Below are 17,018 nucleotides of genomic sequence, written 5' to 3'. Positions count from 1 at the left end.
AAATTGTCTATCTGAGCTGGTCCCATATATTTCTCTGTTTATCACATACCCTCTGCATCTTTTCTATTTAGCACTGTAATTGTACCTGCCTTTATCACTTCCTGAAGTGATATGAGGCAGCTTTCACATACCCATGACCCCCGTGACCGAAATCATCACTCAGGTCTCCTTCATATCCTTCCATTCTCACTTTAAATCTATACACTCTAGTTTTAGGCTCCCGTTGACCATTCCCCTTATCAATGCCCATCATCATTTTATAAACTTCTACAAGGTCACCTCTTAGCTTCCTACACTCCAAGGGAAAAAGGCCCCAGGCTTATCCAGTCTCTCCTTACGACTCGAGTGGATACACCTCAATCCCATCTGCCCTGTGCTGTTTCATGGATTTTACATGTTTTAATAAGATCAGCCCATATTCTTCTAAACGCCAAAGAATATAGATCTAATTTCTTAAGCCACTCATGATAGAACAACCCTTTAATCAGCAAAGCATTAGGGTTAGGAACTGATAGGAATCAGGAAACCCTACCATGTATGTACCTTGGCAATCAATTGCCGGTTAGTTTCTCAGAAGAAGAATGTGTTCAAAGTTCTGCTCCAAGGAGCAGCTACCTGGTTGGGATCAGTTCAGCAGTCAGTGGAAAATATAAGCATTGACTAAATGAATGAGAAACATCGTTTATAACACAAAACTGCCTTCACATTGTTGACCTTAAACTTCATTCTCATCCAGTATCAAAGCAACATCATCAGATGGCAGTAATTCATCAAATCCTCAATTGTACTGCTTGGAACTATAAAGCAGATGACACTTGCATACATTAACTTTCAAGCTGGTCTTCAAGTCATAACACATCTCCTACTTAGAAATCTACTTTCCCCTCTCCTGTTTGCAAGAGCTGTATTACTCTGCTGTTCCACACTACAAACATTGCAATGAGCCAGGAAAATAGCATGCAAGCATGATATATAAATGCTGAAATGCCAACAATATTTCATTGTGGGTGATGGGCACAGAACAACCACTGTCTCCAGGGAGACAACTGCCATATTACCATCCCTTAGATATCAATCATCTTAGTATCTCTTCCTGTACAAATAATCAAAGCCAAGTCAAAACAAATCAAAATGCATTTTAATTCCTTGTTCCTCATTTCTTATCGCCTGTGTCTGCAAATGTCAATTTTGTTTTTAAACTTAGCCAAAAGAGTACCATTTTTGATAGCCAATAATATTTGTTACAGCTTTGACATTTTCCAATTTGTCAAAAAAATGATTTTATGAAATTTCTGAAAAAACATTTTTCTCAAAAAATTAGAACACATTACAAAAGTATGCAAGTATTTTGCTTGAATATTGGATCATCTTAAGGCAAAGTGAAGGTCACTGAAAAATTAATAGCCTACTGTTAAACAACACTAATATTTTAAAATATGAATACATTGGATTCCAGTTTATTGGGCCATTGGTTAATCAGGGCAGCCATTTATTTGGGACAACTCAATGAACAAAACAGCCGTGATACTCTTTGTTTATTTAGGCCACTATGCCTGATTAATTGGGGCAGGTGACTGTTGCTGAGCAATTTCTAACTAGTATCATATTTTGCGCACACATGTGTGGCCATTAGACAATATATCATGCTTAGAGCGATCAGTTTTTTAAATATCCTCACTTGCGTGTGTTTGCGTTCAAAAAGCAGTGATTTTTGTCACTGACTACTGTCAAGAAATAAGAAGTAAGAAAACTTGCACTGCAGTTTCAAGCATTCAGGTTTGGAGATGCCAGAAACAGCTGGGAGTGAAAAATCGAACAATTTCACAATTTCAACAAGTTAGGAACTGTGAGGAATTTGAAGGTACCAATAACCATCTCGAATGTTACAATGAAAATGCAGATTTGGAGTATGCAATCGTCCAAAGCATTTTATGAAAGCAGCCCATTCCCTGCACTAGATGTCTGTGCTGATTTTGTTCTTTTTGAAGTTCAAAGTAAATTTATTAACAAAGTACATACATGTCACCATATACAACCCTGAGATTCATTTTCTTGCAGACATACTCAATAAATCTATAACAGAATAACCAATGAAAGACTGCACAAATTTGGGCATTCATCCTGTGTGCAAAAGACAACAAAAAGTGCAAATACAAAAGAAATAATAATAATAGAAGTTCGCCAAGTTTTAGATGTCTTGCTAAATCGTTGCAAAATTCCAAAGCAGTAGTGGTGCTGCTGTGCTTTTATCATAATTGCACTTACATTTTAGATTCAGGACAGGCCCTTTGAAATTATAACATTGAGAAATTTAAAGTTGTTGTCCCTCTCCATGTCTTATTCCATGAAAAGAACCGGTTCATGGACCTCCAGTTTCCTCCTCCTGAAGTCAATAGTTAGTTCTTTAGATTTGCTGACTTTGAGTAAGAGGTTGTTGTGGTACTACTCAGCCAGTTTTTCAATTTCCCTCCTATACATTGACTCGTCACCATCTTCGATTCGGCCAATGACAGTGCTGTTGTCAGGAAGCTTAAATATGGCATTGGATTTGCTTAGCCACATAGTCATAAGTGCAAAGTGAGTAGAGCAAGAGGCTAGGCACACAGTCTTATGGTGTATCTGTGCTGCTGTTGATTGTGGGGGAGATATTGTTGCCAATCTGAAAAGACTGGGGTCTGCCAGTGAGGAAATCGAGGATCCAATTTCACAAGGATGCATTGAGGTCAAGGTCTTGAAAATTAGTTTTGAGAAGATGATAGTTGATTTATAGTCAAAAGAACACAGTAGATGAATTCCCCCATTGATAACTATTAGGAACCAATACACAGTTTTATAAGTACTGTAGAATCGTTGGGAGTGTTCTAATTTGTTCTGTATTTTATTTAATTAATAATTTGTTACTCAATTAAATGGTAGTTTGTTTTTTTTATACCTTTTAACTATGTCCATGAAACTGCAGCTAATTAGCACAGTTGCTTAATTGGGCCAAATTGTACTTGTGTGTCCCAATGAACTAGAATCCACTGTATTAGCTGTCATTACTAATAAATGAACTTGAAAACAGTAATATTTGTAGATGGATTTATTTCCATTTAAACTTCCTGCCAAAGAATATATGTGCTATACAATATTTAGAATACATGTTAAATTGTTTGAAAAAAATTGCAATCTGACCTGATAAGGTTCATAGAAAAATGCTCCTACTCCTTCTGATATATCTCTGATTAACCCAAAAGGATTGCCCAAGACATCGAGTCCAAGAACAAGGACATATAATTGTTTGATTGCCTGGAGAGAGGGAAGAGAATAATTTAAAGACTTCATTTTCATGGAGGAAAAGAACTTGTTGAGCAATAGTATCTCAAAACAAAGATGAGAAATTACATAAAATATAGAACACACCTGTTTAGAATAATGTCGGATGACCTCCCATTGAAGCTGTTGTGTTGTATAAAATTGATGCTGGATTTCAAGACATGCAAGCCTGCAAAGAGCATCATAATTTAGACCATACGACCATAAGATTTAAGAGCAGAATTAGGCCATTTAGCCTATCACGTGTGCTCCACCATTTCATCATGGCTGACCCATTTCCCCCCACAGTTCCAATCCCTTGCCTTCACCCCTACCCCTTCATGCCCTGACTAATCAAGAACCTATCAACTTCTGCCATAAATATACCCAATAACTTGGCCTCCATAGCCCCCTGCAGCAAAGAATTCAGCAAATTCACCACTCTCTGGCTAAAGAATTTTCTCCTCATCTAAAAGGATGCCCTCTATTCTGAGGTTGTGTCCTCTGGTCTTAGATTTCCCCCACCATATGAAACATCCTCTCTGCATCTACTCTTCAACATTTCAATGAGGTCACCCCTCATTCTTCTGAATTTAATGTAAAGATACAGATTTTCTGCATTGCTTATGTAAGAACATTTAAATACATTTAATTAAAATAATCAAATTTATTTAACTAATCATTCTTTTTGTGGTAGTTTCTCATTAAAATTAGGGAACATAATGCATGGAGAGTTGCAAGTTCAGAACTTTCCCCAATTTCTTCAAATAAATAATTTATTCTTAAATATCTTTGAAGAATTAAAAACCTGAGATACTTAGCCTCAAATAGTGAAAGCAAGTAAGAAAAAGTCAAACAAACTGTACTGTGTAGAACTTAGAGGCTGGCTGATGAGCCAGGGATGGAAGAAAATTCACTGTGCCTGACAGCTCAGATCCCAGTATTTAATGGGAAAGCAGTACACGAGGCAGAATAAATCAAAGGCATTATCAGACTGCAGCTTGTAATTATAGCTGATGTTAACAAATGAAAATAAAGTATTTTTGGGGGTTCTTAGTGAGATCTGTTCGTGAATATCTGAAGCTTTTGTCAGATCACTGATGTTAGAAGATTACCCTTGCGAATATTGCAAAATATCACAATTTTTGGAGAAGCAGGATAATTACAATCAACAGCTTTCAAGGTTTTCCCTTATTTAACATCATTTGTATATATTCAAGAAATTCAATTCAGTTTCAGTGTTGAGATGAACACTGACCACTTCACCATTGATACCACTCGGCAAAGGAGAAAAAAAACACTCCAGAAAATAGAGAAAGATCGTTCTTGCTGATAATCACATTGAATGCCTATATATATTATAATAGATCAATCATGGGTATTCTTGACTAAACCAAAGATTGAAATATTACCAGCTCTATTTTGATTCAAGTGTACTTAAGATGCTAATTTTTCCCAGAGTAAAGTCCACCAAAGACTAATCCAATCTGACCTGTACTTCCTCAACAGCCTGCTCCAATCTTCTTACTGTTTTTCAACCAAGCTCAAGAAAATAACCATCATGGACTTAGTCTATAATTAGGTTTAATTCCTAAGCATTCTATATGTTGAAAATTCATAGAGAATTTTAATAGCTATGTCCAATAAATTAAGTTAGCACACAGTCAACCAACTTGATTCAGTACTTCAAATTCCTTTAATTTTTGTTGCATCTAAACATCTATACATAATGATTTAAAATATAATAATTGAAAATTCATAGACTTCCAACAAAAAAATGTTCCAAAATTCATGCAATCTTCTTAGCAAACAGTAGGTCTACTCCATAGAAGTTTGTGGAAATTTGGTATGTTACCGAGGACTCCTGGTTGCATGATGAAGAGCATTCAGACTGGTTGTACCACAGCCTGATATGGAGTTTCCAATGCACAGAATTGCAAGTTCTGTTGTAGAATCAGCCAGGTACATTACAAGAGCATTCCTTCCCACCAGAGAACATCTTCAAGAGATGGTACCTGAAGGCGACAGCAACATGTCCTCTTCTCACTGTTACCATCAGGGAGAAGGTCTTGGAGTCACAAGATCTCACTCAAGGATTTAGAAGCAGATTCCCCTCTGCCATTAGACTTTTGAGCAGACCATGAACTACCCCATTATTAACTTCCCCCTTCTAGTTATTTTGCAACTTATACTACAGGCAGTCCCCGAGTTACGAATGTCCGACTTACGGACAACTCGTACTTACGAACTGAGGAAGGAGAACGCCGTCTGCCATTTTAAGCCAGATTGCGACGCCATCTGCCATTTTAAGTCGGATCGCTACGACGTCCGCCATTTTAAGTAGTTGCCGTTGTCACTGTGTTGAATGTTTAACTTCGTATTTGGCTTAAATTTTTCTTAGTAAGATTCACCCTGACCCTGCCCTCCCGTTCCGGTTGGCTGCTGGTGCAGTCAAATCAGCACCGGGCCAGAGAACGGAGGTTCCCGAGTTTGATTTAGTGACAGACTGCTCCCATGCCGGGTTGATTATCGATCCAGTGACTCCCGTATCATCCGTGCCGGCTTGATGTTGAGCTCGCAACTCGACCTTGTAAAAAAAAACACTGCCACCTCCAGTTTAAATTCCCATTCGGAATATTGTGGAGGATCAAATACCCAAACCCAGCACAGCCCCCACTTGTCTCATTTAACCTGTCCCAGTGCAGTGCAGTTTAGCACCCGGGGAATTCATTGCTGTGGTCCTTAGGACCCAGTGGACCTCGGGAGCCAGCGCAGGTCGGGATCTGCCACCCGCAGTGTTTCTGTTTGATTGACAGGAAGTGATCGCAATTGAAAATAAAGTGGAAATAACAAAGCGTTTGGAAAGAGGTGGAACGCCATCGGTCATTGGAAAAGTGTCAGGCTACAGTCGGTCAACGATCAGAACAATTTTAAAGGATAACAGATAAAGTGAGAATAATGGAGCATGGGAAAAGACCTGCCCCGATGAAAGCTACAATTATTACTAAGCAATGCAGCGGTTTAATTATTGGAATACATAGGTTTCCTAAGTGTTTTATATGCATAGAAAGGTAAAATATATACTATATACTAAGACAAACGTTTGACTGACGTTAAATAATACCAGATGCACTTGTTCCGACTTACATACAAATCTGACTTAAAGACGGACTCAGGAACGGAACTCATACGTAACCCGAGGACTGCTTGTAATTTTATGTCTTTGCATTGCATAGCTGCCACCCAAAAATAAATTTTACATCATATGATAGTGATAGTAAACACTGATATTGAAATTTCTTGTCTGTTCAAAATGGCTAACATTTTATCCCCTATCCCTCCATCTGCTGGATTGCCCAGTTGAAACGAAATTTATTTGACATTTACCTTGTCAAACATCACAGAACTTGCTACATCTTAATTAGAAACTGTTTCAAAGGTCTTGTCCAATCTTGTCTATCTGTTGAACAGCACAGAACCCTTATACCAGGAATCAGTGCATTGAGTGTACACCGTGACACCAAGTATAATTGTTCTTTGACATGGAATTCAAAACTGTATGCTGTATTCCAAGCACTCAAAGCCCTGAACAGCAGCAGCAAAATGTTTTCATATTTGTACTCAACATTTTTACAAAAAAAAGGGTGACTTGCACACTTATGTTTGGCATTTCAGTAAAAGAGCATCTGCTAAATTAGCAACATTTAAAAAACAGATCGTCTTATCAAGGTTAACCTTTCATAATGACATTTTCACATCATTCATGCATGTTTTCTTTTAAAAACTGAGTATCATGACAACAGACTTTCCCACGTGCTACATATCAACAAACTTGGATATATCACTCATCTTTTCCACCTAAACCATTAGTATATATGTTAAGGCTGAGGGGTCAGGATTGGCATGCAAGTAGTTATGGAATGTTACCCTGAAAATGATTGGTCTATTCCTGTTTTTGTGTGCTAATATACCATACCCAAACCTGTGAGCACTTATTCCACAAAATAGTTTTCCCTCCACACTTCCTTCAGTGTTCCTTTTGAAAGATAATCACTAATGCATATATTATCAAACTCTCTTGAGAGCTTGGACACAGGTGAAAAGGTCCAAGCTATGGTTACTTATCCAGTTTCAACTGATCCACTATTTTCTCAATGCTTTCTCTATGCCAGTTTATTGACCAACTTCATCCTGTCATCAGACCCTTGATTACCATCTATTTTTTAAGACAGATAAATGTCAATTTTAAAATAAAAATAAATCATGTGATCAAATTAAGCCAAAACAAACAGATCACTATTTCAATTTGTTCGAGCAGATGCAAGACCTTATTTTACAAATTTGTGTGTAAACAGCTAGGCAAAGTTCAAGCTACGTAAAGTTATAGTTGTAAATTGCAGATGATAGGGCACAGAACAGAGAACAAAAGGAAGGTCTATGTTGAAATAGTGATATTGAAGGATCATACAATTGGAATAGTGGGATTTGTTGAAATTGGTGGTAAAGGTCAGTGTGGATTGTCAGCACGAGAAGATGACAAAACATCTGCAACACATCTCCACAGTAACTTTTACCACCAATTTCAGCTGGTCTCACTATTCCAATTGTATGACCCTTCAATGCCTAGATTAGTTGCTTAAGCATTAAAAGTTGCAGCATAATCTCATAATCCATTGAATTAGCAAGGATTTTTCAAAGACCCTAGTTTAAAACAATTTCTTGCTTTCATAAATAAATCTGCATAAGGTAAGCTGCTTTTGCAAGTATGAAACTTTATAAAGTAAAAGTATTACTATACCTACTTGAAGACAACATCTTGTACATCAGTGAGAGTTGCTCCAATGCTTTTTAACAAAAGATTCAGAGATTGGATCGGGACCAATTCTGTTTCTTGCTGTTTGTTACTTTCTTCACTTCCCGAACTGATAGAAAAACTCAGATGTAGCTACAGAAACAGATTAGATTAAAACAGTGATAATCAAAGCTACTTCTGGACAATCATATAAAATAACAAATGAATATATCATGCAGATAGCATCTGTAGTGAGAGAATGGGTTGAATTATGCTTACACTACCCAGTGATTCCATTGACAACTGTTAGTTTGATCTAGTGTATCTACTTGTGTGTTGTGGACTTTAGTGCATGAACTACAGAATAGCAGGAACTCTATACAAAAGCATCATACAGACACACTTCATATCTGCTCTCTCAGCTTAATGCCTACCATGTCCCCATCCATCAAAGTGGGCTTGCTAACAATTAAAAAGTTTCACTATATTTCTCTCCATCTTTGTTTTCAATTCATTAATAAAAGCTTAATGTGTTTTTTAAAACTTTTTTAAAATTGTTAGATCTATTCAATTGTTCTTAAATGCTTCTCAATGAAGACATTAAAAAAAGTGAAACCATTTCTGGGGGCGATGGGCTCTGGAAGCTTTATGCTTAAGCCTACACTCAGTTCATCGGGCAAGACATTGACTATAAAAGTGGAAGTCATATTACAGCTGTGTCTGCTTAAACCATATTTGGAACAATTTGTGTAGATCTCCCTGCCATATTACAGAAAGGATGTGGAAGTTTAGCAGAGGGGCAGAAGGATTTACCAGGATGTTGCTCGGATGAAAGTGTATTAGCTGCAAGGAGAAAAAAAAAGATAACCACAAATCAGCCTATCAGAATGTTGAAGGTTGAGGGGCTATCACTATAAGTGTACTGTATAAAATTAAGAGTTGGATAGAACAGGTAGTTAGAGTCAATTTGCCCAGGGTGGAAATGTCATACTAGAGGGTATTGATATTATATGAGAAGCTGAAATTTAAAGGAGAAGTGCAAAGCAAGTATTGTATTTAAAACGCAGAGTAGATAGTTGCCTAGTACATGCCATCAGCAAGTGGTAGAAGGAAATACATCATAACATTTAAGAGACATTTACATAGAACTTAGAATATAAACATTACAGCGCAGTGCAGGCCCTTTAGCCCACAATGTTGCGTTGAACTTTTAAACTACTCGAAGATCAATCTGTCTTCCACAGCTCTCCATTTTTCTATCAAGCATGTGCTTATCTAACAGTTTCTTATATGCCAATTAAAATTAAGTGCCAATATTGATGCCAAGTTATACTAACTGTCATCATCCATATCCTTCCATTCTCCTCATGTTCATGTGTCTACTCTCATCCTCTGGCTGGAAGCGGTAGGTGGTGGGTTTGGAAGGTGCAGCCTAATGAACCTTGGTGAGTTGGTGTAATGTGATCTGTAGGTGGTATAAGTTTTGTCAATCACCTTCGCTCTGTCTGCCGTAAGAGGCAGCATTTCCTAGTGTCCATTCATTTTAATTCTACTTCCCATTCCAATTCTGACTTGTCAGTCTATGACCCTCTGTACCACCACGATGAACCCAAACTCAGGATGGAGGAGCAACACCTCATCGATTTCCCCAACTTCTGGTAATTTCTCCCCCTTCTCTCTTTTTCCATTCCCCATTTATCCCTTTTCATCTACTCACCTGTCCATCACCTCCTAATTTCTCTCCCACTCCCTTTCTTCAATGTTCCACTACCTTCTCCAATCAGATCCCTTCTTCTTCAGTCCTTTACCTTTTCCATCTTTCTCCTTACCTGGTCTCATCTAATTCCTGCCAGTTTGTACTCCTCCCCTCCCCCACCTTCTTATTCCAGCTTCTGCCCCCTTCCAGTCCCGATGAAGGGAGTCGGCCCACATATTTATTCCCCTCCATATTTGTTTCCTGATCTGCTGAGTTCCTCCAGCAATTTTGTGTCTGGCTCTGGATTTCCAGCATCTGCAGAATCTCTTGTGCAGATGGTACAAAATGCTTCTCCTGTGGAGTGAATGACTGGTGGTGAATGGATGGCAGTGTCCTGTATGGTGTCAAACTTCTGGAGTGTTGTTGAAGCTGCCCTCTTGCAGGCAAGTGGTGAGTGTTGCATCACATTCCCCAATTAAAGCTTATAGGTGGTGGACAGGCTTTGGGGAGTAAGGGGGTGAATTACTCACTGCAGGATTCCCACCCTTTGACCTTTTTCTGATGCCAACTGTGTATGAGGCTCAGTGATAACCCTCAGGATATTGATACTGAGTACCTCAATGATGGCAATAGCATAGAATGTCAAGGAACATCAATGAACTGGATAGCTCAGATAAACATTAACAAGTTGGAAAGATGGATGCAAAGCACATGCAGGCCTATGGGATTAATTAGACTGACATGATGGTCAGTGCAAACATAGTACGCTAAAGACCTTGTTCAAGTCCTAATATTCTATATCTGTGTTGACTCAATGAGTTAGATTTAAGGCCTTTTCTACAAGAGATTTTCTGAGATATGTACCAAATGACGTAACCAAAGTCAACTGAGTAAAAGTAACCTCAATTTTGCTATTATCTGTGAGTACAAAAAACGCCAACATAATAGAGCAATTATAATTATGTAGCAAATGGATCAAGAAAATATGTATAATTTAGCAATTATAAACATGGAATAGTGTTCCATCTACGATACCAAATCAGTTTTACATTGAGAGACTTAAATAAAAATCCAGTATTAGCAATGTTCCGCAAAAATAAACTTTAATTTATAAAACTATATCATCACATAAATATATATTAATTTTCTAGTAAGCAGTTAAAACATACTTACTTTGATAGGAGAAATATGGAAATATTCATATAGACTGATCGGTGAAGTATCATTGGCAGATTCAGTCAACAGTTCTGTTTGAACATACTCAAGGTCTTTTTTAAATAGCTCCAGCTTAATAAAATAAAAGTATTCAAACATGTTTCAATTACGATGATACAGATTAAAATTGAATTATTTTATTTGTTAATTAATCTTTGAATAATGTCTTTTTTTTAACTATAGGATATTTATTATGTTAGGAGTCGACCGCCATTACCTTAATGCACTCAGTGGTAATACGAACAACCCACAGTAAGTAAATAACAGTTGAAATTGTAAAACGTCCAAATCTATCTCCTTGGGTGGCAATCTAGATATAGGATCTCAGAATACTCTCAGGGGTTTGGTGGCTGAAATCTTATACAGAAAGCTGCAGGCCACCATTTTAGTTTCTACTTTGTTACCTGAATTCACTAGCCTCAGAAAACTCAACAAGGAGATCAGAAGGACAAAAAAGGATAATGCAAACAGAATAATTCTAGCAGTTTACAGAGTGCAAGCACCCAAAGAGCAGAGTATTTAGTTTAGCCCATATTTTCAATGAACCCAGTGAATTAAAAGACATTTTAAACAGAGCTTCTTTCTCCAGCACTATCAATAGCAGTGCACTACATTGCACAAATTACATTCCCAAGTCATTTTTATTTGCTTTGCCAATCATTTTTATTCTGTGTTCCATAATCTGTGACACATCTGCAAATAGGAAGTTTTGTGCAATCTACTTATTACAAACTTATGAATATTTCTAAATACCTCCTTGTAACCTTAAATATTAAAAGATAACTAGATCATGGTTAGATTATAATGTTTAAATCTGGTTTTGATCTGTACTAAAATATCCAGGCACTGGAGGTAATGGAAAGGAAAATCAAACTGACTTAAGCAATCTAAGCTGTGACAAAAGGTTACCGAATCTGAAATTGTTCATTAAAGAGGGAATTCCAGTTAATACATTCTCTATTTGACAGAAAAATTACTCTAATATAACATAAGTTGTCCACATTTTAACCAAAGTACAAGGTTTGAATTGGTTAGAGAAAACAAACTGTTCAGATTCCATGAAGAGTGGTGAGCATGGGGAATGGATGACAAATGAAGCCAGATAGTCCAAGAAAGCAAAAAAATAATTCATTTTGAGGAGTTAGGTGGACTCAGCCTGTTCACCTCACTCCTTTTCCAGAAATTCATTCTCCACTAATCTGTAGGAATATTGCAGGAAAAGTAAAAAGGACATGAAAGTGAATTATTAATTATTCCATCTGTTTTATTCTTAGTTTAGAGATTACATATGCTGTCAATTTACCTGTTGTTCTGCAATAACTGTATCTGTTGATTGGTTGAAGAGTTCCATGAGGGCATAAAGAAAACCAAGATCCAGCTTTAGATCCATTTCTTGAATTAACACTACAAAATATCTGTTTCAAAAAGGTAAAAAAGTAAGAAAATTGAATTACAATTAATCACTAGTTAAAACCAATCCTACCATTGTATAAATAAAAATTTATACAAGTGTGAATCCCTGTAGCATCTGATGACCCTGTAATATCTGTATCTGAGGGCGATGTCAGAACATCTTTCAGAAGGGTGAACCCTCGCAGGACACTACAAACCTATTCCAACTAACTGACTTGTGTTCAAGTACAGTCGGCCCTCCTTATCTGCGGGGGATTGTTTCCGGGACCCCCTGCAGGTACTAAAAAACACGGATGCTCAAGTCCCTTATTTAACCTGTCTCAGTGTGGTGGACTTTAGGACCAAGTGGAGCCCTGGACCTTATTTATCCCATCTTCGTGCGGTTGGCTTTAGGACCTGGTGGGGCTCTGAATGCGCAGTGTTTCTGTTCACAAAAAATAATCATGATCACGATTGAAAATAAAGTGGAAATAATAAAGTGATCAGAAAGAGGTGAAATGCCATCGGTCACTGGAAAAGCATTAGGCTACAATCGGTCAACGATCGGAACAATTTTAAAGGATAAAATGAGGAAGTCCATTCCCCAATGAAAGTTACAGTTATTACTCAGCAACACAATGGTTTAATTATTGAAATACATATGTTTCTTAAGTGTTTTAAATGCATAGAAAGGTAAAATATGTACTATATACTAAGACAAACATTTGACTTACTGACGCTAAATAATACTGGATGCTCCTGCTCTGACTTACTTAGTAAGAGAAATTCAGTTTTTTTCTGGATCCTGATCCGCGGTAACATCCTCCTGTATACTTTAAACATCTCTAGATTACTTATAATACTTAATGCAATGTAAATAGTTGTAATACTGCACTGTTTAGGAAATAACGACAAGAAAAAAAGTCTGTACATGCTCAAACAACAAGTGCTGGAGAGAACACTTCCAGGTTTTCCCGATTCACAGTTGGTTGAATCCGCGTATGCAGAACCCATGGATAAAGAGGGCCGACTGTACATCTTCATGAACTGCTGCAGTTAGAGATTTCCACCTGCTTCAAAAGGGCATGAATCATACCGGTGCTCAAGAAAAGCATGGTAAGAAGCCTCAATGACTAACCCCCAGTAACACTCACATCCACTGTGATGGTGCTTTGAGAGGTTGCTCATGGCTAGAATTAACTCCTGTTCAAACAATAACCTGGACCTATTGCAATTTGCCTACCACCACAATAGGTCTACAGCAGATGCAATCTCACTGAGCCTCCACTCAGCCTTGGACCTGGATATCAGCAATAACTATGTCAGGCTGCTGTTTATTGAGTACAGCTTAGCATTTAATGCTATCATTCTCTCAGTACTAATTAATAAGCTTTAAAACCTGGGCCTCTGTACCTCCCTCTGCAATTGGACTCTTGACCTTCTTATCAGGAGACCACAGTCAGTGCGGAAATGAAATAATCTTTCTTCCTCACTGACGATCAACACCATTACATCTGTCTGGTACTCTGGTCAGTGAACCCTTTTACTATTTCTCTTCAATAGCTCTCTTCAATTGCTGAAAACATCTATTCCTGTTACATTTTTCTTATAATTCAGATTTCGCTCATTTCCAGTCTTCATTCCCCATATGTATACTTTTCGTATGTTGTTTGCCTGATATTAGGGAAAAAAGGATTTTATCATGGTACTGAGAGAAGAGCTAAATGGAAAATTAAAACTATCAAAAGGAAACATGAATACAAGACTTGCTCATATACTCTTAATCTGCAATGTAATCAAATCAGAATCGTTTATCACTGGCATGTGTCAAGAAATTTGTTAACTTAGCAGCAGCAGTTCATTGCTATATGTAATATAGAAGAAAGAATAAAAAGAATAATTAATAAGTTACAGCACATGTATAATGAATAGATTAAAAATCGTGTAATAACTGAAATAACTTTGTGATATGGTGCAACTCAAACTACCTGCGTCTCAATATCACCAAGACCAAGGAGATGGTGGTGGACTTTAGGAGACCTAGGCCTCATATGAAGCCAGTGATTGTTAATGGAGAATGTGTGGAGCAGGTTAAGACCTACAAGTATCTGGGAGTGCAATTAGATGAGAAGCTAGACTGGACTGCCAACACAGATGCCCTGTGCAGGAAAGCACAGAGTCGACTGTACTTCCTCAGAAGGCTGGCGTCATTCAATGTTTGTAGTGAGATGCTGAAGATGTTCTATCGGTCAGTTGTGGAGAGCGCCCTCTTCTTTGTGGTGGCGTGCTGGGAAGGCAGCATTAAGAAGAGGGACTCCTCACATTTTAATAAGCTGGTAAGGAAGGTGGGCTCTGTCGTGGGCACAGAACGAGAGTATGACATCGGTGGCAGAGTGGAGGGCGCTGAGTAGGCTACGATCAATCATGGAAAACCCTGAACATCCTCTGTACAGCACCATCCAGTGACAGAGAAGCAGCTTCAGCAGCAGGTTGCTGTCAATGCAATGCTCCTCAGACAGGATGAAGAGATCATTACTCCCCAACGCCATTCGGCTCTACAATTCAACCACCAGGGGCAAGACATGTTAAAGTGCCGGGGTTAGGACTGAGCTTAAGTTACCACTCAATGCACTTTAGTAAACTATTTAAGAACTTTTTAAAAAACTATTTATTAATGCTTTTTGGGAGGGTGATTTTAGATGCATATCATATTTATACTGAGTTAAATACTGTATGTAATTAGTTTTGCTACAATAAGTGTATGGGACACTGGAAAAATGTTGAATTTCCCCTTGGGGATGAATAAAGTATCTATCTATCAAATATATATTAAAAGAGTGAGGTAATGCTCGTGGGATCAATATCCATTTTGGAATCGTATGGCAGAGTGAGAGAAGCTGTTCCTGAATTGCTGAGTGTGTGCCTTCCGGCTTCTGTACCCACTATCTGATAGTAACAGGGAGAAAAGGGCATGCCCTGGGTGTTGGGGTCCTTAATAATGGATGCTGCTTTTCTGAGACACTGCTCCTTGAAAATGTCCTGGGTACCTTGTAGGCTAGAATCTAAGATGGGGCTGACTAAACTCACGACCCTCTGCAGCTTCTTTTGGTCCTGTGCAGTAGCCTCCCTCCCCCATACCAGACAGTGATGCAGCCCATCAGAATGCTCTCCACTGTACATCTATATAAGTTTTTGAGTATATTTGTTCACATACCAAATCTCTTCAGACTCTGAATGAAGTATAGCCGCTGTCTTGCCTTCTTTATACTTCATTGATATGTTGGGACCAGGTTAGATCCTCAGAGATCTTGACACTCAGAAACTTGAAACTGCACACTCTCTCCACTTCTGATCCCTCTATGAGAATTGGTACGTGTTCCGTCTTAATGTTCCTTAAGTCCACAATCAGCTTGTTTGTCTTACTGATGTTGAGTGCAAGGTGGTTGCTGTGACACCACTCCACTAACTGGTACATCTCACTCCTGTATGCCCTTGCGTTTCCATCTGAGATTTTACTAACAACGGTTGTACCACCAGCAAATTCATAAATGGTATCTGAGCTATGCCTAGCCACACAGTCATGCATACAGAGAGAGTAGAGCAGTGGGCTGAGCACACACCCCGAGGTGCATCAATGTTGACCATCAATGAGGAGGAGATATCACCAATCCGCACAGATTGTGGTCTTCTGGTTAGGAAGTTGAGGATCCAATTACAGAGGGAGGTATAGAGGCTCAGGTTTTGTAACTTCTCAATCAGGATTGTGTGAATGATGATGTTAAATACTAAGCTACAGTCAATGATCATCATCCTGACATAGGTGTTTGTATTGTCCAAGTGGTCTAAGGCCGTGAGAAGAGAGATTTAGATTATGTCTGCCGTTGACCTATTGTAGTTATAGGCAAATGGCAGTGGGTTCAGATCCTTGCTGAGGCAGGAGTTAAGTCTAGTCATGACTAATCTCTCAAAGCATTTCATCACTGTAGAAGTGAGTGCTACTGGGCGATTAAAAGGCTAAGGGTTTAAGCCTTGACCAAGGACTAGAATTTGTAAGTTAAGCTGACAAGGGAAATTGGCTGAAATAGGCATAGAACTATCACTTTGTAGAGGTTCCATTCTTCCACAATAATGTAAGAAAATGTGAGGCACAAGCACTTTCTCTAAACAAATCAGTTTTCAGTCCAAGGAGCCTCATTACACGGTAATTAGCCAGCAGTAACTATACTTAGAAAACAGATTAGAGATTGCGAATTGCGCAAAGATCATTTAGTATGTAACAATGTGCAATACAGAAAAAAAACCTTTGTAACAACTACATACTTTTAATTATTAAGCATTTGGGTTTCAACAATAGGTGATGAAAGTAGTAAACATACTTTGTTAAAAAAGAATTAAATAAAGGATAAACTTCTAAGTCACCACCTGAACTTTATCAGGCAAGTAGCACAGCCATGCTTTTCACTGTCCCTGTAAGTTAATGCACTTGTGTACAAGACAATAAATTAGACTCTGACTTTAACAGTGATTTCACTATTTCTGGGACGATTTTAAAAATTAAATATTCACTTTGAATTTCAGTTTTAGCAGAGTGCCATGAAACCACAACGTGCCTTGATCTCAAGGCCCAAC

The 17,018-nt window shown here is 38.1% G+C and overlaps 1 protein-coding gene across 3 annotated transcripts in view; it reads right to left on the bottom strand.

The window, feature by feature from the left end:
- Positions 1 to 17,018, bottom strand: part of vps13a (vacuolar protein sorting 13 homolog A) — a 361,176-nt gene that overhangs the window by 48,847 nt on the left and 295,311 nt on the right. For 2 of the 3 annotated variants that reach the window (XM_059969760.1, XM_059969759.1), the window contains exons 59-63: positions 12,301 to 12,412; positions 10,956 to 11,069; positions 8,097 to 8,239; positions 3,403 to 3,484; positions 3,175 to 3,288 (exon numbers count right to left, since the gene is read on the bottom strand). In XM_059969760.1, coding sequence (XP_059825743.1) covers positions 3,175 to 3,288; positions 3,403 to 3,484; positions 8,097 to 8,239; positions 10,956 to 11,069; positions 12,301 to 12,412 — 565 coding nt within the window. Of the gene's footprint in view, positions 1 to 3,174; positions 3,289 to 3,402; positions 3,485 to 8,092; positions 8,240 to 10,955; positions 11,070 to 12,300; positions 12,413 to 17,018 lie in introns of those variants that run through there. The other variant, XR_009512162.1, reaches the window with a different exon arrangement.

The sequence above is a fragment of the Hypanus sabinus genome, chromosome 5 (genome assembly GCF_030144855.1).
Source record: "Hypanus sabinus isolate sHypSab1 chromosome 5, sHypSab1.hap1, whole genome shotgun sequence".
Taxonomy (NCBI): Eukaryota; Metazoa; Chordata; class Chondrichthyes; order Myliobatiformes; family Dasyatidae; genus Hypanus; species Hypanus sabinus.
The sequence above is the reverse complement of the archived record's forward strand: the minus strand, read 5'-3'. Positions and strand labels throughout refer to the sequence as shown.